At 34.1% G+C, this 27,395-nt stretch overlaps 2 protein-coding genes across 6 annotated transcripts; one reads left to right on the top strand and one right to left on the bottom strand.

Moving 5' to 3' along the window:
• The first annotated feature begins 427 nt into the window (after nucleotides 1–427).
• On the top strand, nucleotides 428–4,413 carry LOC119833958 (regucalcin-like). Its single transcript, XM_038358208.1, has 5 exons — nucleotides 428–528; nucleotides 1,028–1,184; nucleotides 2,806–3,015; nucleotides 3,333–3,545; nucleotides 3,992–4,413. The coding sequence occupies exons 2-5, from the start codon at nucleotides 1,028–1,030 to the stop codon at nucleotides 4,330–4,332; spliced, it is 921 nt and encodes a 306-aa protein (XP_038214136.1). The 5' UTR covers nucleotides 428–528; the 3' UTR covers nucleotides 4,333–4,413.
• Nucleotides 4,414–4,996: 583 nt separating this feature from the next.
• Nucleotides 4,997–27,039, bottom strand: LOC119833863 (regucalcin-like). Of its 5 annotated transcripts, XM_038358067.1 has the most exons (7): nucleotides 23,261–23,384; nucleotides 22,546–22,670; nucleotides 8,286–8,442; nucleotides 7,640–7,843; nucleotides 6,858–7,073; nucleotides 5,686–5,798; nucleotides 4,997–5,257 (listed from the first exon to the last, which is right to left on the bottom strand). In XM_038358067.1, the coding sequence occupies exons 2-7, from the start codon at nucleotides 22,579–22,581 to the stop codon at nucleotides 5,033–5,035; spliced, it is 951 nt and encodes a 316-aa protein (XP_038213995.1). In that variant the 5' UTR covers nucleotides 22,582–22,670; nucleotides 23,261–23,384; the 3' UTR covers nucleotides 4,997–5,032. The 5 variants fall into 5 exon arrangements, 4 of the variants coding, with proteins under 4 accessions (XP_038213995.1, XP_038213998.1, XP_038213997.1 ...); XM_038358070.1 differs by lacking the exons at nucleotides 22,546–22,670; nucleotides 23,261–23,384 and adding an exon at nucleotides 18,515–18,577; XM_038358069.1 differs by lacking the exons at nucleotides 22,546–22,670; nucleotides 23,261–23,384 and adding an exon at nucleotides 16,556–16,658.
• Nucleotides 27,040–27,395: the final 356 nt, after the last annotated feature.

Below are 27,395 nucleotides of genomic sequence, written 5' to 3'. Positions count from 1 at the left end.
GCTAGATCGATTTATCGCCCCCGAAACACCCTATATACTAAATTTCATGAAAATCGTTGGAGCCGATTCCGAGATTCCTATTTATATGTATATATATATACAAGAATTGCTCGTTTAAAGATATAAGATATGTTGTTCTTAGAAAGACCTTTAAAATATTCATCAATATTTTATTGATTACGCAAAAAATATTACGTGGTTGACACATAACTAGGACTTCACCAAATGAGAAATGAAATTCCCAAATTTTTTACATATTAATGCACTCTAGATACAGTGAAAGACAGCGTGCAAAAGTATAATAGCACAGATAATATAATACTATACTAGGTAATAGGTACCTCACAGAGCACTTGATATGAATAGATACCTATGTGCAACCACACGAATTGATTGCGTGTCAACTCGAAAGAATCTAAAGTCTAAACTTGTACGCGAAGTTATTCGCAAGTTGGCGAACTGTTGTTACGGCCGTGTTTATTGTTGAATTTGTTATTTATAAACAGGATTATTATACGGTTGAGTACGGTATGTTACATAATTCCAAGCATTTTAATACTGTTTTATTAATGAACTTGTTTACATATGAATATTTTCTTTATTAATACGCTAATAATTTTATTGTTGTTGCTAGTATATCTCTTTTAATACGTTTTAGCGTTGAGTATACATTAATTATTATTGGATTAACTTTGTGTTATTGCATTTTACTCTTATTAGCATAACTACGATAAAAAAGTATCTTAAAAAATAGTTTCAAATGATTAGCATTAAGTTTCTATTGCTTTATTAGTTTGAGAAGTCTATACTCGACACTAATAATTAAACAAAATGAAGCTGAAGAGTTTAATAGTTTAGGAGTGTAAGAGTTGTATATACTTACAGTACCGGTTATCCATGTGTTTAGTAACAATTATTTAATTTGTGCCTGAGTGCTATAAGCTGCTGATGTATACGAGCGAAACCGGGGCGGGCTAGTGAAATATTATATATACAACTATAAAATTTCATACATTATTAACTACAGATGTCGTTGAAAGTGGAAAAAATTTCGGAGTCCCTAAAGTTAGGTGAAGGGCCACACTGGGATGAAAAGCAACAGGTCTTGTTTTTTGTTGATATCAACGGAGCTGCCATCCATAAATATGTACCTTCCACCGGCGAACACACAGAAGGAAAACTTGGTATGTAGATTCATTAAAAACAGTACAATACCATAATTTATATTAAATTAATTGCAAATACATGAAATGAATAAGAGAAAAAAAATAACTTAATAAGTTAATTATTTATTAATTTTTACAAGATCCTGTTAGCCAACTAGGTACCCGCTATAAAACTTTTTTTTAATTTTCGATAAACAACAAAATTGCCTGCAAGATCAAAATAGAACAGTAATTTTACAAAATATGTTTAAATAAATAAATGTATGAGTCTGGCGTGATTGTTTTTTATATATAAAAAAATGTTGTTATTGACATATATATGTCCCTATGCCGTTTTTACGCAAATGAAGTGATAGTTAAAACAGCTTGCTGTGGAAAAAATTGATAAGAAAGGTATTAAAATTCCTTTAATAAAATGTTTTATTTAGTAATTAAAATACAATTAATACATGGTATGCGACAATACGTTAAACTAGGTATATTTTATAAGGGATGTGCCGTAGTGTTTTCAAGGTCAGCCTGGACCTATCATAACAATTATGAGTTATAAGTACATTAGATGTACAATGGCGCATCAGAAGTGGAGTCTTGAATGAATGCTTATTACACTCGAAATATATCGTACTAGCTGTGCCCGCGGCTACGGCCTGAAGAACTCGTTTGTTTAAATGCGCCAATCTGATATTAAACCAATTTTAAACAACACAAATAATTGTAATTACATGCTAAAGATCATCCCCGTGCTAGATCTAACATTGTATTTCCAGTATTACGGCGACGTATACTTATTTACGTAATAAAACTGTAGAAAGATTCAGTGAATATTGAATATATGTAACAAAAAAACTGAACCGCTTTCAAAAGTTAGAACTAAACTAAATTTAAAAGGGACCACAGGGGAGCCTTCAAACATCATCAAAATCGGTTCCCTTTCAATTGCTCTAACAAACACAAAAAATACCTACAGTCGAATTGAGAATATACGTTGATTATGTGTATACGTTGTATTAGATAAAATATTATATATCTACCTATAATAATATGTTAAGTACAAATTTAATACAGATATCTTGAACTTCAATTGATAGTAGTATCTTTACTCAATTTCACATTGAATTATAATCGCCCACTTGTTATGAAGCAGATTTCTTCAAGAAGTAGAATTTAATCTTATGCAATACTGTTTGTTGTTTTAATTACCTACTAGCTTTCCGCCCGCGGATTCACCTGCGCGCTCGTCCTTTGGTATGGCGAGGTTTAGAAATCTCCAATATGGACTATATTTCATTTCTTAAGTCGCATCAAGGTTTGCTTTCTCGTCGAAAGCATATCTACACCCTTTCGGTTCAGTGGTTTAAGCGTGAAAGCATATATCAGACAGATAGATGGATCATAGAACAAATAAAAGATCTCTGTATTTGCTTTTGTTGATTTCATCTTAGAAACTAATTCAGTTTACTAAATTATAAATTTGGGTTTGTTTTTCTAATACAATCCTTTTGGATTATAACCGAAGCTATTATCAATGAATGGATAACACGGTATGAACGGGTACGGGTAATCAGTTCAGCCAGGTAGGCTTACAAACGCAGATTATATAATAACTATCTATCCCTTAACCATAAACAAATAATTTCAGATGGCCGAGTAGGCTTCATGGTTCCCGTTGAAGGTACCACAGACCAGTTTATTGTTGGTGAAGAAAAGACCTTCGAGATTGTCCAGTGGGACGGAAAGAATGGAAGTAAAGTTAACGTAGTGAAGGTCCTGGGGAAGGTGGACCAGGATGTAGACGCGCCCACCAGGATTAATGATGGAAAAGCCGACCCCCGTGGGAGAATTTTTGCTGGTGTGACTTTGAAGTATTTTTTTTCCACCTCTCTAATTGTCTGATACACTTTGTATTTCAGTGAACGCCTCTTGATGGGTTGATCTTGAGATCACTGTTAAACATCTACCGAACCTAATTGTGACCTTGTGTTTGTTGTTTTATTTAACCTTTACTGTGAATAATGAATTCTTAAAATAGGCGTAATAAGTATGCAATAGTAGAAAAATAAACAGAATCTTCTTTTCTTTGACGTATTTTTACGATTTTGTCTATTCTGTTCTGACTTATATTCAGACAAGTATTATAATTACATAATTTAATTTAATATTTTCCAGGGACTATGGGCCACGAAGTGGCGGGCCAAGTGGTAAGCAACATGGGCTCGTTCTACCGCATCGATAATAACGGAGCCATTGTGAAGCTCTGTGACAAAATAAGTATATCCAACGGTCTTGCGTGGGATTTGAAGGAAAATGCCATGTACTACACTGACTCGTTTGAATTCAATATACGGAGATATGATTATAATGTGGAAACCGGAGAAATTTGTAAGTATTAAGACGGAAATATGATTCAAAACATGTTACATGTTGCTTTTTTTACACGCTTTTTATTAGCTTCACCTGTATGTTTGTTTGTATGTTTGTTTGTAACCGACTTATTTGGGCGCGATTTTGACCCACTTTAAACGGCCAGATTTCGTTCAAACTTTGTAGATTTATTGAGGACCGATGACAATACACTAATTTGATAAAATTATTCCATTTTTTAATTTGCAAAATATGATTTTTGTTAAAGCGTGTTTTTTAGTTTTTTTTAAACTAATATTTATTAACAACTATTTACATATCTCATAGTAAAACTCTTTCAATTTTTATTAGATATTTGGAAACTAAACGGTCATTTATATCTTTCGTTACATTTGCTATTAATATTTCAAAAAAATGAGAACAACATAATATAATCGATTCGAATTAAATGAAATAAATTCCAGCTAACATGAGGTTTATCTTCGACTTCAAGAAAAACGGCATTGAAGGTCTGCCGGATGGTTCGACCATAGACAAGGACGGCAACTTATGGGTCGCGGTCTTCAACGGGTCTTGTGTGATCCAAATCGATCCCCGTACGGGGAAATTGATGAGAAAGGTCCCCATACCAGCGGAACAAGTGACTTCCGTGATATTTGGCGGTCCTAATTATGATATTTTGTTCGTTACCAGCGCATGTATTAATATAGATAAGGAAAAAAACCCTTCCGCCGGTTGTACGTATATGGTAACTGGGTTGGGAGTGACTGGGTTGCCAGGTTATAATTTTAAATTGCAAGCATAAAGTTATAACGAAACATGTTCTATATACATACATATCATTGTTTATTATTGTTTTATATTAAAGTTTGTTATATCACTTGTTTCATTGTCTTTAATTTGATAAGTACTTTTCATTTAGTAAATGCGCATTAATAATTGCGAATTACCTTTTTAATCAATTTATTTTTTTTAGTTTTTTTTCTACCCTTTAAAATGTATTTCAATGCTATAAAAAAATGAAAAATTTAATTTAACATAGCCGCGTTCCATCGATACCATATTGTAATCATTGAAATAATGTTTCATATTGGTTGTGATGATTCTTAATCATCTCAATAGATGGCGTGGGATGTGCCTTAGGCACATAAAACCGAAAGAGTAGAAGAAATTCAATTTCTGAGGAGGGATCACGGGTGGCCGAGAGGCTAGGCGTTACTACGGTTTGGCAAAAAGACGCGGGTTCGAATCCCGCCTCATGATCTATTTTTTTCTATTGTTTCAAAATTTACAATTTAAAAAGCATTTCAATGCTATAAAAACAAAAAAATTGATAGATTTATTGTGTTTCATAAAACAATAAAAAAATCAAAATTCAAAATTGTTTATTTGGGGCGAAAAAATATAGGGCTCTTAAATTAAAATTCAAAATATTAAATATGGAATCTTTATTACAATAAAACACAAAATACAGGCAATCTTTATTACAATACATCATTAAAACTTTACAGTAACTTGACGCTAACACTGGGGTATCCTTTCACCCCCAGGCCCGTCACCTCGAAGGTGGCCCCGCAGGGTGGGGGCTGCTCCACCCCACGGTTCATGCAGGCTGACGTCACGTATAGGGTGTCTAGGTTTGGACCTCCGAAGCAAGCTGATGTCGTCTGCAGAGCTGGGGTGGGGATCTTTTGGAGGAGCTTGCCGGCTCTTGGGTCTACTTTGATTACCTGGATTCAGGATAAATGCATTGTTTTAAAATTTATTGCTTTTTTTATGTCATAGCGGGCAACCGAGCTGGTGGTTCGCCAGAAGGTAGTGCTTCTGGAATTCCGAACGGACTGCCCGCTTTTAAGGGGAAAGGGAGAACTAAAGGATTGATGACTTGAAAGAAGTAATGGACTTGTGAGGGTGAGGAAAAGGATCCAGGCCCGAATTACTGAACAGTTATTTTTAACAAAATCCTTCAGATTCTCAGAACGATCCAGTTCTTTAAAAGGGACCACACGCGAGGCACCAGCTCATAAAGCAAATTCAAACACAAATCAATTTATTTGTTGCTTGAACACGTACATAAGATGTCAACTTATTACTATCGTCAGTATTCCCCATGTGAACTGGCATCATATATATATAGGGCCGAAAGCAGCCTACTCACCTGTTTACCGTCGAAGTTGGCTATCCAGAGGTTACCGTCCGTGTCGATGGTCATACCGTCCACGATACCGTCCAGCCCGTGCTCCTTGTACACGAACACCAGGCGGGGGTTCGCTGGAACGATTATTATGATAAATTTTATATAAAATAAAATTATTATCATTTTTTAATAAGAGCACTACGCGGCGGTTCGCTGAAAGTATATTATAACAAATTTTATAAAGAAAAAAAAAAGGTTTGTAGCATTGAAATGCTTTATACATAAGAACACGAGGCTGGGTTCCCTGAGAAATTATTATAACAAACTATTGCCTGTTTTCCGGCTTTCTAAACAAAAAAGTCCAATAATGGAACAAGGACCATCACAATAGAATTCCTCGTAGTATTCAAGAATTAAGTAATGCTAGCGCTAGTATTATGAAAGTATGTATATTCAAGTATTTCAACTTTAAACGATAACTATATTTATGGGGATGTTTTTTTTTATAACAAGTACAATGCATATTTCTTTTATTTAAATGTATGCATAAAAGCAGTGTATTTACACTGCAGATAATATAATTTGTGAATAAAAAAAAAATGGTTGCCTGTAAAGTCGGTTTTACGAGCGAAGATTTTACGTGACAACGTCTTTTTCTCGGTAGAATATTTATTGATATGAATATTATTAAATTGCACAATAGGAACAAGGAATTGAATGAAAATAAGAATTGCTCAAATTTTAACTATAGAAAATATATTTTGTTTACCAAAAAGACAGAGACAGAGACACAAGCACGCGCCGATTCAATGCGCCTAATACTCTAGTGCTGCGCGCGCGGCGGACCGATCATAGTTCGGTGACTCATCGTAACGTTACCGGGCGTTACACTTTTTCATGAGTGACTCCGAGCCGCAACCTAATTTAAGACGTTGTCACGTCAAAAGTTATTATAAATATTTGTCCATCACCATACATGCCACCATAAATAAAGTTTTTTCTCTGACGAACAATCGTAATCTATAGTAATGATATAAAGACGAAGAATTGTTTGAACGCTTCTAATGTCAGTAACTAGAAGTCAGTTTTATAAAATCCTTTCACCGCGGATATATATGTATCACGAGCGAAACCGGGGTGGAGCGGTTGTACACAATAACAATTTTAATCATTTAACTAATAAAAACACTCACAAATGTTGCCAGTCTCAATATCATAGTCGTATCTCCTGACTGCGTACTCAAAAGAGTCTGTATAGTAAAACGCCTTTTCTTTCACGTCCCAGCAGAGCCCGTTCGATATATCGATATTGTCCACCACTCTGTGCGTTTGTCCGTCGGGGTCTACGCGATAGAGGGAGCCCTTTTTCAAGTGGAACTTGCCCGGTTCATACTCGTGGCCCATTGTGCCTGTAATGTGTGAAATTAAAGATTTAATTATATGATAAAAAGACTCGTTGTAACCCGCGTCGTCACTCGCGTCGTACCCCAGTAAAAAGAAGCCTATGTGCTAATCCAGACTACTTATCTATAACTGTTCCGCGATAAATAAATAAAATGTGTAGATTTTACTGATCTTATTGAGGTATCATATCTTTATAATTAAAACAATATTTTCCAATAGAGACGGGAGCTTCAGGTACAAATCAATAGAGAAGACTGGAATACATCTAATAAAGTAAAATAAGACTTGTCCAATAAGCTTCCTAGTTTAAGAAAACTATACACAACAAATTTTTGGAAAGAATAGAAAAATTTGATTACGAGGCGGGATTCGAAACCGCGTTTTTTGCCAAACTGTAGCAACGCCTAGCCTCTCGGCCACCCGTGATCCCGCCACAGTAATCGAATTTCTTCTACTCTTTCGGTTTTATGCGCCTAAGGGGCACCCCACGCCACCTATTGAGATGATTAAGAACCATCACAACACAAAAAATCACAAAAAATATATATTTTTTTACAAAAAATCCTCTCACCAACAAACAGCCTGCCTCTGGGGTCAGCCTTGGCGTCGTTGATCCTGTTCTCGGGCGTGTGCTTGTCCAGCTCGGTTATCGTCCGCAGCCGTTTCGCCGTGCCGTCCTCGCCGTCCCACTGTATGACGACCACCTCGCGCTTCAGCCCCACCACGAATTGGTCCTTTTTACCCTCTACGGGGATTATGAAGCCGGGCATCGCGTCTGGAAAAGGGGCGAAATGTAATCAATTTTATTGCGATAAACGAATTCGTGATTGGAAATTGCTGGAAAAAATTTGTTATTGTGAAGGTGCAACCTTCACAAAATACATATGAATAAATTTTCTAATCTTAATAAAAAGAGTTTTGATAAATGTTGGTAATGTTTTTATATATATAAGAAAAAAAAAACAAAAAAATAATTTAGAATATATTTTTTTTTAACAAAAAACTAAACCGCCTTCCAATTCTCAGAACTAGAAACACAAATTGAAATGTAACCACATGGTCGGCGCTAGCTTTCAAATAAAAATACATCATAAAAATCGGTTCACCCAGTATAAGATAACAAACAGAAAACAATCGCATTGATAACCTTCTCCATTATTGAAGTTGATTAAAAGGGTAAATTAAAAAGATGTAGACAAGCTATTCTGCCCACTCACCCAACTTGGACTTGGTGTGTCGCCCACTGCTGGGCACATACTTATGCACTGTCTGGTCGAAGATGCTCACGAAGTAGAGGGCCTGCTCCTCCTGCGACCAGTGCGGTCCCTCGCCGAGCCACACCGGCTCCGTTACTGCCTTCACTTTTACTGACATCTGAGGAAAGTTTGGAGTTGTTCTTGTATTGGTTCTATTAATAAGTGTGTATTAATTAAACCGGTGACAAACTCATAAAAAAAAATGTGTTTTTATAACTGACTTTATACTTATTTAAATTGTATAACTCATGGTAAACTTATAATACAATTGTATAATCCTATGTCTTTTCTTGGGCCACAAAATTTTCATTCAAATCGATTCAGTGGTTTAGGTGTGAAAAAGAGACAAGACTGCTGAAATAATGATGAAAGTAACTCTTACTCTCGCATTTACAGTATTAATAGGTATTATATAGCTACATCAACATTACAACAAAGTCATTCTATGTGACTATATTATAATACATTTGAATATCCTCCACAGCTCGCTTAATGGCTTAAAAATCGTAAATCTACTATGTTATATATCTGAGTAAGGTCAACTGTGCGCCAATTACATGGGAGATAAAAAACAATGACAGGCATCGGGCGTATTGTAGTGCATATGTATTGTCTATGGGATTTTAAATCAATTAATATCGATAAAAATAAATTTCGATTTTTAACCGAACTTACTTTTTTTAATAAAAAAAATATAAAGATGGCGTTTCGAATTTCGCCAGGTCAGCTAGACAGTAAACAGCCTTAAATTTGAGATAGTTGATACTTGATATCCTAATATTATAAATGCGAAAGTTTGTGAGGATGGATGTATGTGTATGTTTGTTACTCTTTCACGCATAAATTACTGAACCGATTGCAATGAAATTTGATACGTCGATAGCTGGACAATTGGAATAACATATAGGCAACTTATTATTCCGATATTCCTACGGAATACTTATGCGGGTGAAACCACGGTGCGCAGCTAGTGGCTTATAGTTTCAAAAACAAAGACATAATTGTTAAACCAAAAGCTATTTCTAAAAATAACCAATTTATTAACAGCATATTTTAATCAAGACTCTATAAATGATAGATGAAATAATTAACAGTAACTTTGAGGAAAATGATGAGACTGGAATCTGCTGTGATATTTGATAAAAAATAAAATGTGTTTAGCTGTGTCTTTTTGATAATTCTAATTTATTATAATAACAATGTTTAAAATTTTATGACTCGTCCACTGAGATAAATCTGCCATAGATCATTTCTTATAGCTACATTGGCCAATTAAAAAAAAAAAAACGATTTTATTATAGATTTAAATTTCATTAAAATACAAATAATTCATATATTCTCAATTGGAATAAAACATCTCTAAAAAAACATATTGTTGTTGCATTATAAATTCAATTTTCAAAAATCAATAGCTCAAACAATGAGTATTTAATTTTGATGTAATTTCAGGCACTTAGCTTCATTTTCTCATGTACACAATTAAGTTGAATAAAAACATATTGAGGACGCTGCGGTAAGATCAAAGACGCGGCGAGTTTGAATCCTCACAACTGTATTTTAACACACAATAAGTTGGCCACACCACGTATTTCTCGTAAACACTATAACGAAATTTAAAAAGCACCAAAAATATGGATTGATCTTATAATATCATAAAATTAACAAAGCCATACAAAAACCGACTTCATTACATTCAAAATAACATACCTCATCTACGTAACTTCACTTATAATCAATGTGCGCGTGCGCACACACGTCCGACACTTGCCAGATAACGGCCGCCACTAGTCGGATATATATAAACATTGATGACGTCACCCATAGAGATGGGAAACCATAGTTACGTTTTTTATACCAATAAGGTCTAGCGTGATTTCCGAATAGACGGAAGGAACAATATGTTATGATGGTTACGTTTTTTTCAGCCGATGCTTTTAAAAACGAAGACGGCGTTTAATTCGATTGTATTTTCTTTTCGATTTCAATACTCGATAACTCCGTGAGTTTACAAGCGATGGCGTGATTCCTTTTGAAAGAATTTGTGTTGAAATTTCGTCCCATTTTAAAGCTGGTTGCTCGGTCACCCCCCAGGAAGGTCGGTGACTTTTATTTGTTGAAATAAATTACGTATTTTTTTAGTTGTCTTTAGTCAGTGTGTGTGATAATACGCACACATAAGCTAATTTATGAAGCTATAAAGTAACTATAGACGCGACTGTCATTTAATCTGTTTAAGCCCATGTCAGAATTAATAAGACCACCCTATCATTGAACTCTATTGAGGCATTTTGAGAGAAACCAGATTAGCGAAGCTCACACATCCATATACAGATGTAGAGCCTGCGAATAAGTAAAAAACAATTTTTGAGCCGTTTCGGAATGGTCATACCAAGCAAGACTCACTCATCTTGCAATAAATTTTCGCAAACAATTATTATTGTTTAAATTTCATCGAATAAGTCTCACATAGAACGAATACCGCAAATCCCGATGACATCCTATCCTACTTAATACTATAAATGCGAAATTTTGTAAGGATGTGTGTGTGTGTGTGTTTGTTGCTCTTTCGCGCAAATACTACTGAACCGATTGCAATGAAATTTGGTATGTAGACAGCTGGACAACTGGAATAACATATAGGCAACTTTTATCTCGATATTCCTATGGGATACGGATTTACGCGGATGAAACCGCGGGGCGCAGCTAGTATTAATATATTTCCTTATCATTTTATTCAATCAGTTTAATTGCCGCGGCATTTTTTTATATTTAGTTATATTTACTAGTAACAAGAAGTAGTTATTACACATCCATCTATCAGAATATCGTGAGCAAAACGTCCAAGAATCAAAAGTCAACGGCATGTGACATCTGCCAACCCGGCACTTCGCCAGCGTGACGGAGTCCAGCCTGAACCCTCATAGGAGGCCTATGTCTCTGCAGGGGGTAAAAATATGGCCTGATAATGAGTAAATTAGTAGTTTGATACTCGAGAAAGGATTGCTATCACGAAAATACCACGACAACGGGAACTACTAATTGGGAAACCTCGTTACTGGCGGGTATCCTTAACATGAAACGATCCTTTATTAGTTTACGATTTTTTGTTTTCATACAATTAAAAGACAGGTCAATGTTTTTGTATATAACCCGAAATATAAACTACACCAACCACTGAAAACATGCTACTAACTGCACCCGACTTTACCTACCATGAACATCGTTCCATTATAGTCACAAATGAAAACAGCGTATCGTATCTTTATGAAATTTGGTACAGATTATATACAGTCTGGATTAGCCCATAGGCTATTTTTTAATCCCGGTACCGCGCGAGTGACGCCACGGGATACACCTAGTATATAAAGCAACTATGCTAATGAAAAACTAAACTAGGCTATGAAAAGTCATTTTCTATGACCTAGGGTTTAAAATAACCCTTAGAGAGGGTAAAATTTTGTTACTTCAAATTACAAAATCAGTCATTCATATCACGCGATCAAAAAACCGATAAAAGTTGATTTGAAACCAGTTTCCGCTTACAACAATCATATTAGGTCGTAGACATTTCAAAGATCCACGATCAGTTTTAATACGACGTGGACATACCATTATAAATCCATTACTTCGACGCAGGATAATTAACTGTCTACGTGACGGTGCACCAGTGACTAGACACTGCTATTTAATAAGATTATACCGGGAAAATGTATTAAAACCGTTGAATAAGTTTTCCAAGAATGTGGGCGAGGTGGTATAATCCTCGGATCTTTGTCGTGTAACTTCTCCGCTTAGCTATAAAGATTGAGGCAATGAAACAATCATTATAACATAATGGACGGATAACGGTACTAGCTGTAGCGCACGGTTTTGCTCGCTGGATGTTTAGGGATCTGTAACCAAAGGGTAGAACGGGACCCTATTGCTAAGACCGCGCTGACCATTTTTCTGTCCATCTGTCACCAGGATACAGTTTCAAGATCCGTGAGTTTCAGAGATGATGTATTTATTTTGTCGTTATAATAATAAATAGTAAAAGGATTGAACCATACGTTTTTAAGGACAACATTTTTTGGATAACACCTAACAATAACGTAAATAACGTCCTACTACGTACCTGATTTTGACCGGAAAAGCACCCCTTACGCAAAATCTACTTTTTGTTCTTTGGTCGTTCGTGACCGCTAACATAAGATGGTCCATCCCTTGCTTGCTCGTAAAGGGACGATAGCATCGTGGACCAAAGTGACATCATAGGTTACATGGCCAATTACCTCATCTCAGATGCGATTACTAATAAGTGATCGAAATATCTTCGCGGTGTCAATCAACAATATCATTGATTACATATCTCCTATCTCAACTCAAAATTCAATATTATTATGAAATCTTATACCTTTAAACGAGCAATTCTTGTATATATATAATTGGGATCTCGGAATCGGCTCCAACGATTTTCATGAAATTTAGTATACAGGGGGTTTCGGGGGCGATAAATCGATCTAGCTAGGAATTTTTTTTAGAAAATGTCATATTCGTGTTTTATTCGTGTTTTTTTTTCCTGACATCTATTGGTGAATAATAATACTATTTTGCTTCCTAGATAGCTGGACAACTGAAATAATGTCATATTCGTGTTTTATTCGTGTTTTTTTTTCCTGACATCTATTGGTGAATAATAATACTATTTTGCTTCGTAGATAGCTGGACAACTGAAATAACACATAGGCACTTTTTATATCGATATTCCTACGGGATACGGTTACGCAGCACGCTTACGCGGTTTCAACCGCGGGTCACAGCTAGTATTATATAATGAACGCAATATAGAAAGTGTAATCCCTTGTTTATGGTATATGAGGCAATTGTTACATATTACGCCGTTTAATCTTCTTTAAGGACAAAATAATGAAATCTCTATGCCGTACACTGCGACTTTTTTACATTATATAGTAAAAATATGAGTTAATTTTTAGAGTGACATGATTTAGATTTAAAAAATGCCTCTTAGGACTTTCAATATAAATAAATAATAGTTTAAAAAAACTAAAAAACACGCTTTTTAGAAAACCGAACTAAAAAATAGAAAATAAATTTAAATGAATTTAAATTAAGAAAATAGTGTTAAAATTTTCAATGAATATAAATTAATAATAGTGTGAGTAAAAAAAAAATAATTTTATAGAAAAAAAACCGTGGGGTGCTTTTTAAGATATTATCGAAATCATAATCACTCTACTCATATCTCTCAATAAAATATCTATAACCATTGACACCATGCACCCCACGCTTTTTTTTTAAATAAAATAATTTTACTTTTATTTAAAATCATTTTACTTTATTTTTATTTTAATTTTATTAAACTATTATTTATTTTAAACTATTATTTATTTTCTACTTTTTAGTTTGGATTATTTATAATAGCTTGTTTTTATAATTTTAAACTATTGCACGACTCGAACGACGAAAATTTTAATTAATTTTCTTACCTTATCGACTATAGATGAAAATTATATAAATTAACAAAAAGCATATTTTGCAAATTGAAAACTGGAATAATTTTATCAAATTAGTGTATTGTCATCGGTCCTCAATAAATCTAAAAAGTTTGAACGAAATCTGGCCGTTTAAAGTGGGTCAAAATCGCGCCCAAAGAAGTTGGTTACAAACAAACATACAAACATACTGGTGAAGCTAATAAAAAGCGTGTAAAAAATAGTTCGCAGCATTCCTTTACATGAGTTGGAGTTTTATTTATCTGTACCACGTTTTATTTATCATATCTTTTCCAACATACTCAAAGTAGCTAACATTTTATTCTATGACATGGGCTTTTCCAAAGATTATAATCATGTTAAACTTCCAGCTCCGTGTGTGTCCGTTCGTTATCTCATAGAGAGACCAATTTTATCCGGTTATCACTACACGATAGTCCGTTCGATTGACGGGAAAAGATTTTTTGCACACAACTTTATTTTATCAAAATATTTATTGGGTGTCATAAAAATTTCATTACATATGTAAGTTATAAGGCGATGACTTCGTACATATTAAATTAGTAATATGTATCTATTTATATAAACTCTAGAGCACGTAATATTTAAATGTCTTAGAATATAGTACAGTCCATCATTTATCGTTATGACTATGTGACTCATAGATGACAAATATGAAAAATAAATGTATTATTTTGACTCTTAAATGCCACCTCAAATTCTATTCATAGCCAGGTTTAAGCCTTAGATCGTAGAATCGATTATTGTCTAGAGAAAATCATGTTATTAACAGAAATCGTGTACATGCAACAACGTTGTTGGCCATTTACCTGTTTTGACCTCAATTCTATGTGGAAGTTAATATGTACTAAGAGGTGCCTTTGAGCGTCTTTACTCTAAGCAAAACCAAAGGCACAGGCTCTATTCTGCTTTTAAATCTTTATTGAAATATGACAAGGCAATTAGATAAAAAATATTCTACCCGAGTTATATATTAATTATATAAATTAGAATCAAGTTTACTCCGACGACCGTCGTTTTGACCAAGGAAAAGAAAAAAACAAAAATTCAAGTAACAGTAAGAGAAACATAACCCATATCACTACTTTAATGAATATGTAGACCATAAACGAGTTAATTTTATCTGATAAACGTTTATAACCATTTAGATAATATATTATTTAAGATAATTGATGCGAATTCACACCGTGAAATGGATCCTTAATTAAATCCAGAGAATAATAAATTCAAATCGACACTTTTTTTCATTCATTAAATTCAGCAAGATTTCTTATAGTTGAGTATTTGTATCAGAAGATAAAGTAGCGATTAGGTAAGACATGAATGACCCAAGTTACGAAAAACAGTTATGAAATCGTCATTCTTATAAACTCTCTCTGAACACAGAATAAAAGTAGGGAAATTATTTAATCAGGATAATAAGATAAACTCATGAAATTATTTTAATGTCATCGATCGTCGATAAGTGCATAATATTAAATTGTTTCTCACTGTTTGAAGTGGATCATAATTAAAATCGAGTCTAAAAGAGTCGTTTATAAGCAAACATGTAGGTGAAGCTAAGAAGGGTGTTAATAAATATTATCACAGGACAATGGTACAAATTTGAAACAATATGTAAATGCCAACCGGACCTGGCCAGAGTGATGGATTAAAGCCTGAACTCTAATAGGAGGCCTGTATCTCTGCAGTGGGAGCGTGTACTGATGGTGATGATGATGTAAATATTGAGCCGCGTATGAACAGCTGAAGTTAAAAGAAACCGAAAATTAGAAAGTTAAATTATGCCATACGGACAAGGGGAGAAATTGGCCTAAAATGCTTCTTTGAGAAGTTAACTTCGTCAAATCTGGAACAATCGAGACATAACAACGAAATAATAGGTCCTGATTTCTTTGTCCTATCTTCATATATAGGGCTCCTTTTCACATAAATTCGTATCATTACATTGTAAACCTTGCAATCTATGAGAGTAATATGGTTATACCAACATAAAAAAGTTAATTGAAAGTCTATTATAAATTACTTTCTAATAACAGTGACGTGGACAGCAAATATCTACCTCTATTTTGCTGTCGAGAGACTACTTTTTACGCTCGCTGCCATATGCATTGAATACAAAATGAGATTGATGGAATTAAATTAAATATATATTTAATACCTACACGATATTGGCGTAAGTATTCACTGTAACAACTAGCAAATAATTAAAGAGGAAAGAAAGATAAATCACCTACGACAAAGTTCACCGGACAGCGACGTTTCTGAGGGGGGAAAGTACCCCCCCCCCCCCCAGATTATGTTACTATGTTATAATATAAACGTTTCATGATTATAATGATACTGAAAGTGTTTTGAGTGGAATAGAAATTCGAATAAGTTCAAAACAAAAACTATTCAGGTCTGCATGTCCGAATATATTAGGATATACACTACACAGGCACGCTACTGTAATTAACCGGGACTTACATACAAAATTGGCATTGTCACTTCAGTAGAATACATTTAAACCAAAACCTCTCTAATCTCTTAGTTTATATTAAATCGTAATTAACTATTTTTAATTACATTCGTGAATTGACGACTGCGCAGTAATATTTATATAATATAATACGATATTATTAAAAATGATAATTTATAAAAATTGACTGAAACAGAAAAATCCCTGGACATTTCAAAAATAAAAAGCAATTCTTACGATTCAAACAAACTCACTTAAAATACCGCCAGGGGATACGTCTAGACTCCCACCAATTTATATACGATGCATTCTCACAACGACATACAAACACAACTGACCGACACACAGTTGTCGGTCAACTATTTGATAACACAACTTTCCATCGGGATCATCGTACTTTATCGACGCGGCGATCGAAAACTAGTCGCCGCTAAAGTTCAAGTTTTACTATGATTGCTCGCTTGTCCAAATATATGGTGGCGTGTGTATTTTTTCAGCGTATATTGATTTATTTATAATACTTTATTGTATAGACTAGCTGACCCGGCAAACGCTGTTCTGCCTTATCATTTAGGGGTATGAAAAATAGATGCTGGCTGATTCTCATAGGTACCGGATAAGCACAAAACATTTCATCAAAATCGATCAAGCCGTTTCGGGGGAGTATGGCAACGAAAACTGTGACACGAGACTTTTATATATTAGATTTAAACAGAAACAAGTGAAACGATAAACAAAAAAGGCATCGTTTGTACAAGAAGCGCCCTTATTGCTAACAGCAATCTCTGCCAGGCAATCCAGTAGAAAAGGAAATGTAAGAAGCTCTGGGATAATGGAAAAGCAACAAAAAACCGAAACATACAATAAGTATATTGTATTTTGATGTATTTTTCTAAATATCGACCTATTGTAAGCGTTACAACTAGCTAACGATTTATGTAAACAAAGCATAACGCACAACTAAATGTCTATATCCTAGTATTTTCTTGTGTTTTTGATTTAATGTGAGTATTATACATTTGGAAAATAAAAACTTATATCAATTAATTATTTGTCCCGACGTCTCCAACACTTTGCAATGAGCACGGTTACATTAAACTCTAAATGACAAATTCCTGTGAGACCTGAGACATTAAAGATTAACCTTGTTTTTCGCGCCATTATAAATCCTACTAATCCTATCCTACTAATATTATAAATGCGAAAGTTTGTAAGGATGTGTGTGTGTGTTTGTTGCTCTTTCACGCAAAAACTACTGAACAGATTGCAATGAAATTTGGTACGTAGACAGCTGGACAACTGGAATAACATTTAGGCCACTTTTTATCCCGATATTTCTACGGGATACGGACTTACGCGGGTGAAACCGCGGGGCGCAGCTAGTAATATATATTCGTATTATTATTATAATAAAAATGCAAACATCTACTAAACTATGTCAATTTCTTTAATCTAATCTAGTCTTTAACTTCAACAGATGCTCTTTGTCATACATGTCGAGATGTAAATAATTTTTCAGTATTTCTTTTGTTTATTTAAAATTTACGATTTTAAGATTGACACATAACACCATAACGCCAAAACACAAACCGGCTACATCAACTAAACGATTCCACTTTTAGCGAGAAGATACTTCAAAGCGTAAAGATTTTCTAACGATATATTTTTTGGGATCACAAACAATAAAACTCTATATTAAAAACTAGCTGACCTGGCGAACTTCGCAACGCCATTGACCTTTATTCGAAACATTTATCCGTATTTTTTACATTTTAAACCTTCCCTGGACTATTATGAATGCATCAAAACCAAAATTATCAAAATTGGCTCAGCCATTCTCGAGTTTTAGCGAGACTAACGAAAAGCAATCGACTTTTATATATAAGATGTTCTTTATATATTCATACGTTGTCCTACTTTTATTGAATAAATTTATATAAAAAATGTTATGTATTTATAAGGCATAGACTAATTCCACAGGCTCCACGTTTAATCACTTAATAATTTGATTACAATAACTTATTTAATTTACTCTAACTCCATCCATGAAGAGGTAACAATACAAAGTATTTAATAGAGATTTTGTTATATAAAAATTATTTTAATTAAAATTCAACTGCTGAATTTATAAAAATTATAAACCTATTATTAATGTTCACAGACATTATTATTATGTATTATATTATAAATAATAACAAATATTTTTAACTTACAGTTGTAAATCTCGTTAACACAAGCGTATACAACGACAGACGACTTGGGTTGTGTGTGGACGTTGTTATCTTTTCGTTATATACCGACTTGTATCTAATCATTGTGATATAAGAGAATAGGGCTGTCACGTGGAAGTTTTTGTAGGGTTTGACACGTAATTTTCTACGTGTGAGGGCTATATAGGGCTGGTATTTCCAGATCCTTGGCAAATATAGAGCATTCTTTTGTATGATATTATATTATAGGGCTGTCATTTGTGAGTTGTTGTACCTTCCATAGATCACGTGAGATTTCTTGTCAGGATAGGGCTGGTATTTCCACGTTCTTGGCAAGTATGGAAACTAATGTATGACATTAAATTCAAGGGCTGTCACTAGTAAATTTTTCGTCAGTATAGGAAAAACTTGACTTAATCTGTCTCATTAGGAAATAGGGTTGTCATTTGTACATTTTTCTTAATGCGTTGTTTATGTTATTCTTTGAGATAACTTTTGACTTGTAGATATTCAAAACTTGTCTTTCTGATGCATTAGTTGTTGTAATTTGTAACATCTCAGTATTTCAAAATCCATAAAACCATCCTTTCAATACTCCCCGACAATTGCGAAGTAAAACCCATTATTTAGATCCAAAAGACTATGAATATGAATTATGTTTTTTTAACGACAGAACCTATTGCAAAATAAATTCTCTCTCATCACATTTCAGTGTGCATCTTACTACCATACATGATAACAAAGGAATTTTAGTCGGACAATCGTGGAAAATATTTCCGTTAATGGCTGCGGACATAACGACGTAAACGCTTGTTTTTGTGTTGATATCGGAATATTTGGGTCCCTCGTTTGTGTTCAGAGTTATCGCGAGTTTGTTTACGTACTCCTTCTACTTATAACAACGATTACAGTTTTCTTGTAGGTTCAAGGCGATCAAGCATATGTTAGTTGCCGTAAAAGAAATCTTATTTGAACGTAAGATATTGTAGGTAAGATATTTACAGATTTCTTATATTTCTGCCTTAAGTAAATAATATCTCCTGCTCCTAAACTCAAACTCAAACTCAAACATATATTCATTCAACTAGACTTGCTATAGAAGCACTTTTGAATCGTCTTATTACACAGTTATAACATTTACCACCGGTTGGGAAGGCAGTTTCTATAGAGAAGAGCCGGCAAGAAACTGTAGTTGCTCTTTTAAAATAATATAAATTTTACATTTTAATTATACATATTATGTAACATGTGAATAACAATTATGCCATTGATTCTAAGGAGACAAAGCGACGATACATGTAAGGCTTTGGGGTAAAACCTGTAAATTACTTGTTACTATATTAATAAATAAATAAATAAATAAATAAATAAATAAATAAATAAATAAATAAATAAATAGATACATCCTATAAATATTATAAATGCGAAAGTTTGTAAGGGTGTGTGTGTGTTTGTTGCTCTTTCACGCAAAAACTACTGAACCGATTGCAATTAAATTCGGTACGTAAACAGCTGGACAACTGGAACAACATATAGCCAACTTTTTATCCCTCTAATCCTACGGGATACGGACTTACGCGGGTGAAACCGCGGGGCACAGCTAGTTATTATATGTCGGTTTGGCATTTTTAGACATGTTTTTGCTAAGGTAGCTGAAGCTCAAATAAAGGATCATATTGTAACACTCATCCTACTATGTATGTATGGATGTTTGGTACACTTTTACGCAACAACAGTTTATACAGATAGGTATGACATTTGGTCGATGATTTTTTTTTTTTAGATTTTAATAGAATTTTAATTCTTAATTACATTTTATTAATTACATTTATGTAATTTTATACTATTTGGGAATTATAAACAATAGAAAAAAATTGATGGCGAGGCGAGATTTCAACTTGCACCATTCGCCATACCGGGGCGACACGTTACCACTCGGCCACCAATGACTAGCCTAGCTATTTATTAATTTATACCTTTGGTCAACCAACATTTGTATACTGTTATTCTGACATATTAATCTACTATACAAAACTAAATCGGGTTTTCCTTCCTGACGCTATAACTCCAGAATGCACGAACCGGTTTCCAAGGTTTTGCATCCGTTGGAAAGGTCTCGGGCTCCGTGAGGTTTATAGCTAAGAAAATTCAGGAAAAATTTCAGAACAGAAAATCGGGAAAATCATTTTTCACTTACAGCCATCTGGTGGCGAAACGGATTTCGCCGGGTTTGCTAGTATTATATAACAATTTTTCTTATGAGAAGTAACAAATAATTAAAGGTAAACGCAGCAATCGAATTTCTTCTACCCTTTTTTTATGTCATATTGGGCAACTGAGTTGGTGGTTTGTATGTTGGTAAGCGATCACCCCCGTCCCTTAACATTCACAGAGGTGGAGGAAAAGATTGATGACTGGAAAGAAGGAATGGACCGGGAAGGGTCTGGTCCGAACACAGTAGCATGCAATTATTTCACGCCGGTTTTCTGTGGGGGTGTGGTACTTCCCGGGCGCATGCTGGCCCAATACGTGCCGAAGCGCGCTCGACTCCCACAAAAGAGATTTTTGTGATATTTAGGCAGTGTTGATGGTATAGCAATATCACATTCTAAAATGTCTTTCTCCAACCCCCTTGTGTTTTGGCGCAATTGTACAAATTAGTCTGTCTAGGTCATTCATAGTTTATCAGACCTATGCAGTTAAGTAAAGACTTATTGCAACGGTATCTAGACAATGTTACTTGCACACGATGCCGAGATAAATCCGAAGATAACAGGATCGCGGGATAAATGCAGATAAAGTATGTTTATCTAGACATTTCTATACAAATCGACGATTGTGAGATTATAGTTTATAATATGCGTTAGATAAATTTATTTATTTTATTTTATTATATCCAATTGTTTGGGATTACGCGAGTGTGATACGATATAAAATTAAAAACATTGTAGCTACTCTGTTTCTGAATCGCGCTATTGAAATGTTTTACGTTGTTATTATTTGGATTCACTAGCTTTCGCTCGCTCGCTTTTTCTACATATTAAACCAAAAGAAAGTCAGCGCGGGGCTTTGCTAACATAATTTCCGTCCCCGTGGCATTTCAAGGATAAAAACTAACCAATGTTCGTTCTCGGTTCGGGCCAAATTTCATCCAGTAGTTTTGACATAAAGGAGTGGCGGAGAGACAGAGTTATTTTAATAATATCAGTGGGGACGAAGGAAGGATAGGCATATAAATGTCACCGTAAAATTATAAACACGTTTATTCTAATTAATTGAAATACAATCAATATTTAATTAACATCGTCGCCTATCAGCCGTGTGATAAACTTGCTGCTAACCAATTTTATTACTTTGAAGAATTATATTCATATACTCATGTATAGAGACCAAGAATATAACATGAATTTTTTTTTTGATAATTAGTTAAAACCCATATTAATCTAATATGTATATTGGAAATTGAGATTGATTTTTATGATAGCTAGCAATCCGCCCCGACTGCCCCCGTGGTTTATATATAGCCTATAGCACTCAGGAATTACGTACTGTATATAAAACGGTGAATTTTTGAAACCGGCCCAGTAGTACCTGAGATAAGCGCGTTCAAACAAACATACTCTTCCTTTTAAATAATAATAAGTATAGATTTGTTATTATTTACACTGGTTAATAATTAGCCTAATCTCGACTATATTCATGAATGTACTAGCGGCAGGCCGCGGCTTCGCTCGCATAATAAAATAAGTTCAGGGTGTCGACACTTAAATATTTACGCTGCAAATTAATTCTACTGAAAACTACATAGTATAAAACAAAGTCGTTACCCGCGTCTGTACCTTTGTATGTATGTATGTATGCTTAGATCTTTAAAACTACAGAACGGATTTTGATGGGGTTTTTTTTATAATAGATAGAGTGATTCAAGAGGAAGGTTTATACAAATACCAACATCTATTAAACTACTCTGAATTTAATGCGTGCGAAGCCGCGGGAAAAGCTAGTTTATTAAAAAAAAACAACAATAAACTCACCGGAACCTTATTTGCGAACTTCTTATATCCTTTCATATGATGTATAGGTAATCTATTAATTTCTCGGTCTAGGTATTTCCATTAACTCAATACCTTTCCCATATATACATAGTGTGATGGTATGTCTGTAAATAGAAAAAAAAATTAAAAACATTAATCACACATACATTTTTCCATCATTTCATGAAGCGGGATTGGAACCCGCGTCCCTCGCCGTACTCTGGCGAAGGCTGACCACACGGCCGCTCAACATTCCACTTAAGGAATAGAATTTCTTCTACTCTTTTCGCTTTTATATGCCCAAGGGGTACCTTCGAACCCGCGTCATAATAGTATTTCTCTTTAAATAATAATAAACATTTTAATGGTTAAACTCTAAAAATTCTACATGAGTCAAGTAGACGGCTTTAGTTTCAATACGAATAGAAAAGTTCTATAGAAAATGGTATAATTTTTCATTTAGGACAGGCTAAAAGACCCGCATGCCAAAATATATTTATACCCTGTACATATTTCTGGATGCTTATCCAGAAATATGGCAATGACATCTTTTACAATTCGTCCTGAAATCTGACGTCCTAATTTCAAATAACTTTTGCTAACTTATTCCCATCCCTATACGCAATTTAGAGGAACAATTGAAGAAGGGGATACTTTTGCCTAATTAAAAACCATTGTAAAAAATAAAAAAGAAATCTTGTAAACCAATACTCACTCATCACTTCCAACGAGATCTATGCCCTGGACATCCGCAATGTCGCTAAACGCTTGCGACTTAAAGTCGCATTTAATCTGACCATCGACAATAGACCACTCGAACACCGTCACTCGTTGGTCTATGGCAGCCGACACCAACAGATTGTCGATCACAATGACACCTGTCACTTGGGAACAATGGCTGCCAGAATGCGACCAACAGCATTTATTTTTCAAAAGATCATTCGTCACTTCAAAGTGGAAAAGCTCCACAGCATTGTCGTCACCACCGGTGGCCAATAGCAGTTCAGTATCAGACAGCTCTTTGGCGCAAATGCTGTTTATACCCGACTGGTGGGTCGTGCAAGTAGATATTGGTCTATCTGATATATTCAGTACATTCCAGAGCGAAATCTCCCTTACGGTTGTGCTTGATAAGAGAAGTTTTGTATTTCCGACGTCAACGATTTTCGTTTTCAGTATACAAGCACCATGATACACCACATCGTTTATTTTATGAAAATCCTTAGAATTCAAATCAAATTGAAATATACGTAAAATTCCATCTGAGCAACCAGCGAATATCTCATATGTATTATCGTCTTTTTTATAATTATCTAAATCCATTATTCTCGTTTCTGGATTAAAGTCTATTGCGTCATCTCTGAACATTTTTTTATACCTTCTTTCTCTGTCTGTCCCATTTATCATATAATTGACCAATTCTTCTGCGGTTACCCTTATTTCGCCATCTACTTTATCAAATAGAATTTTATTTATGCATATTTGTGCTCGGCCACCAGCTGATACAACCAACAGCGTTCTATCGTCCAATTTGTTTATTTTTAATGCCCTTACATTTGACAAATGTTTTAAAACGAGTTCATCTTTAAATTCTAGTGCAGAATTTGAACTGGACACCCTTAGCGTAGTATCTTCACCACCAGATATATAGAACAATGTATCATCCATTTTGTGAGTTATTAAACAATTGATTTCTTTCGAATGTGTCCCATGTACAATATTTTTGGAAACGATTTTATTTAAATTAAACCTCTCTAAATGAATATTCGCTTCCTTTATGTAAATGAAGCTAATAAATTCATCGAAATTTCCTTCATCATTTTTAATATAGCGTAAAACATCCCAGGACCTGTGGCCTCCACCGCATGGTACTTCTAGTGCTCTAGCATTATTTTTTATATCGAAAACGACAAAAGCCCGTTCTTGGAACCCACATATGTACCTATCGTTTGTATCAACAAATCTTTCAACCCATTGGAAATCTAAATCTTTATTGTAACTATGCGATAAAGCATTTAAGTTGAAATATTTCATGGTCCCATCTCGTCCAGTGGTAATAAACTCATTATTCCGTACATTTATCGATGTTGGACCATATCTTCCATGTAAGCGTTTAAAAGTTTTTATAGGTGTTTTTTCCCCGCGAACAAATACGTGTATATTTCCTACACGATCTCCTACTATGAGATTATCTGAACTGAGGGCGCAGGCCGTAATCCAACGCTCTTTACAATTTGGCAACTCGAATTCAGCATACACGTCTATTTCCTTACCACTGTGCTTGAGAACGGTAATTTTACCCAAATCAGCACAAAACACTAGATGTCTATTCAATAGCCAGTGCATGGAAAGTATTTTGCCGATATCTAACTTTGTGTCAATAACGTTACTGATCATTGGAGGTCCTTTGCAGTTTTCGATAAAAACATCAAATTTCCCCGTCATGTCTACGACAGCTATCAATTGCCTACATGACGATACACTGACTAATTTGTACGTCGATTCGTGTTTAAGTTTGAAAGCGGTTGAAGATTTTGAATCGACATCATAATAAACTAAATCATTATTTTCATTCATTGCTATAACATTCCTTCTTGCAGTGAATACTATCTTCTTTGGCGTGTCAATATCTAAATTAAGTATTTCACTGTTCTTATTAAATTCATCTAAAATTGAGAGTGGGTGTAATATCACAGCGCCATCAGCTCCCCCTGTGACTAGATGCTCTTCATTTGCATCCAACGACCAAATGCATGCGTTTGTGTGAGCTGGGATTTTCTTAAGCAAATTACCAGCAAAATCCCAATAGCATATTGCAGAATCTTCACCAACAGATATGACTATATCATTTACTATGCAATTACGCATCACTCTGGCACCATGTCCATATAACTGATGCAGGGGATGAATGTGAACATTTTCCCAGAATGCTTTTGTATCAAAAGTGTGGGTAGTTTTGTTTTTTATGGTCCAGATATGAACTGATCTGTCGTCTGATGTAGTTACTATAACTCCTTTTTTGGGATCACAGCTTATTGAGAATATGACACCCTATAATGAGAACAGGAAAGAGGAAATTAAAAAATTAGTATTTAGAAGTTTCTAGCTTAATTTAAATTTGTGATGATTTCTGGCCATATAATTTACAATAAATTATCTTAGTGGGTCTATTGGGACCAAAATTTGTTTTTTAAGAGAAGCAAAGGCCTTATACTGATTGCATTACAAATTTTGTTCCTATGTCAAATTTTGTAAAATAGATTTTTGACATTGTTTATTTTTAGTTTTTGATTTTATAATTCAAATATAACTTAATTCACGAAGAATTTAATATAGTAAAAGAATAGTTACATTAATGGAATAATTGTCAAATATTTGAGGAACTTAAAATAAGTTGATTGCTGACTTTTAGTCATTCTCTGAAATTAAGTGTGACCTGCCCAGGTCTACTAAATAAGACATAAGTTACATTATAAATCTTCATACCTTGTGTCCCCTCAAATAGTGCATCGGCTCCTCATCCTCATAACTGATAAGTACTTCTGAGAATACAGTTCCACTGAACACCAGTATGCCTTCGCTCAGTGGTAAAAGCAAGCCACTATAGAGTATGGAGTTATTTTTGTTTTTGTATTGTTTTTCTAGCGATTGTGTTTCTGTATTCCATATCTATAATAATAGAATTATAAAAATATATTATAGCAATGAAAATTTTAACTAAATCTTCAATAGGATCCAATCCCATGGTATCCACACTGGCTACAGTGCATATATCATGTTTTAGATCTTTCTGTTACATCAAATTCGTAAATCTGTTTATCTTTGATAGTTATAGTTATGTGAAGGTTTGGGTAGTCTGAAAAGACAATTAAATTTTTTCATGCTTGTCTATTCTTGATCCACTAGCGTTTGGATTGAATTGCTGTAGCCTTGGGTCTAAAAAGGATCTTAAATTAAAAATATATTTTGAATTAGAAAAATTGTAGGTACCTGAACCACATTGTGAGCAGTTAAAAGTGAAATTTTGTTATTTGGCAACCATATTCCCGAATGCAACCAATCATCACAAACTATGGAAGCAAAACAGCAAGTAAATATGATTTCCTTCTTATTTAGTGCAACTATTGTGAATTGTTTTCCGCCATATACCAAAATCTTGGATTCGGTTTTCAAAGGTACGAAACCATATATTTTTTGGCCTTTTAACACGTGTAACCGTTGCAATAATTTGCATGAATTTACTGCATATACTTGCATATAACTACCTATTCCTGAAAATAATATTTAAAAACAATTAATTTAAAAATGTAGGTTATGTTTACAAAAATATTATTCAAAATATATACCAGCTAGAATAAAATTATCATATAATTTAACACTCGTCACATCGGTTCTAGTCAATAATGACATGTTTAAAGTAAGTTTTAATTAAATTTTGTGCAAAACTATGAAAAAAATATTAAATGTTGGGATAATTTGAGGTTATTCGGTGTTTTGCTCTGCCACCGATAACCGATTTGAACTAGTTACTACAACAGACAACTCAGCGAAAGCCTGAACAAAATTTGACAGGTCGGCTATATTATCTATACCATAGCACAGATATCATAATTCTATACCATAATAACTTATGTAATAACTTAAGACAGAAGGTCTTTAAGTAGAGACTAAATAGGTAAACCGACTTGGTATTACATGGATCTCACAACTTTTTACGGTAGAGAGACTGAGCTGTGAGACTTGGGTTTTTTTTTCAGGATATTTTTGATGGCATAATATATAAACATCTCAATTCAATACAAACAATGAGTTCAATCCCCAACTCTAGAGGAATTTGAATTAAATAATAG

This window comes from Zerene cesonia, chromosome 18 (assembly GCF_012273895.1).
Source record: "Zerene cesonia ecotype Mississippi chromosome 18, Zerene_cesonia_1.1, whole genome shotgun sequence".
NCBI lineage: Eukaryota > Metazoa > Arthropoda > Insecta > Lepidoptera > Pieridae > Zerene > Zerene cesonia.
This window is presented reverse-complemented; position numbering and strand designations above follow the sequence as displayed.

Excerpts from the sequence above, each read along its gene's own strand:
- LOC119833958 (XM_038358208.1), top strand. The coding sequence starts at position 1,028 with ATGTCGTTGAAAGTGGAAAAAATTTCGGAGTCCCTAAAGTTAGGTGAA. Across the intron at positions 1,185-2,805 it reads ACACACAGAAGGAAAACTTG|ATGGCCGAGTAGGCTTCATG; the intron begins GTATGTAGATTC and ends AAATAATTTCAG. Across the intron at positions 3,016-3,332 it reads CCGTGGGAGAATTTTTGCTG|GGACTATGGGCCACGAAGTG; the intron begins GTGTGACTTTGA and ends AATATTTTCCAG.
- LOC119833863 (XM_038358067.1), bottom strand. The coding sequence starts at position 22,581 with ATGAAAGGATATAAGAAGTTCGCAAATAAGGTTCCG. Across the intron at positions 7,844-8,285 it reads ACACACCAAGTCCAAGTTGG|ACGCGATGCCCGGCTTCATA; the intron begins GTGAGTGGGCAG and ends CCCCTTTTCCAG. Across the intron at positions 5,258-5,685 it reads CCAACTTCGACGGTAAACAG|GTAATCAAAGTAGACCCAAG; the intron begins GTGAGTAGGCTG and ends TCCTGAATCCAG.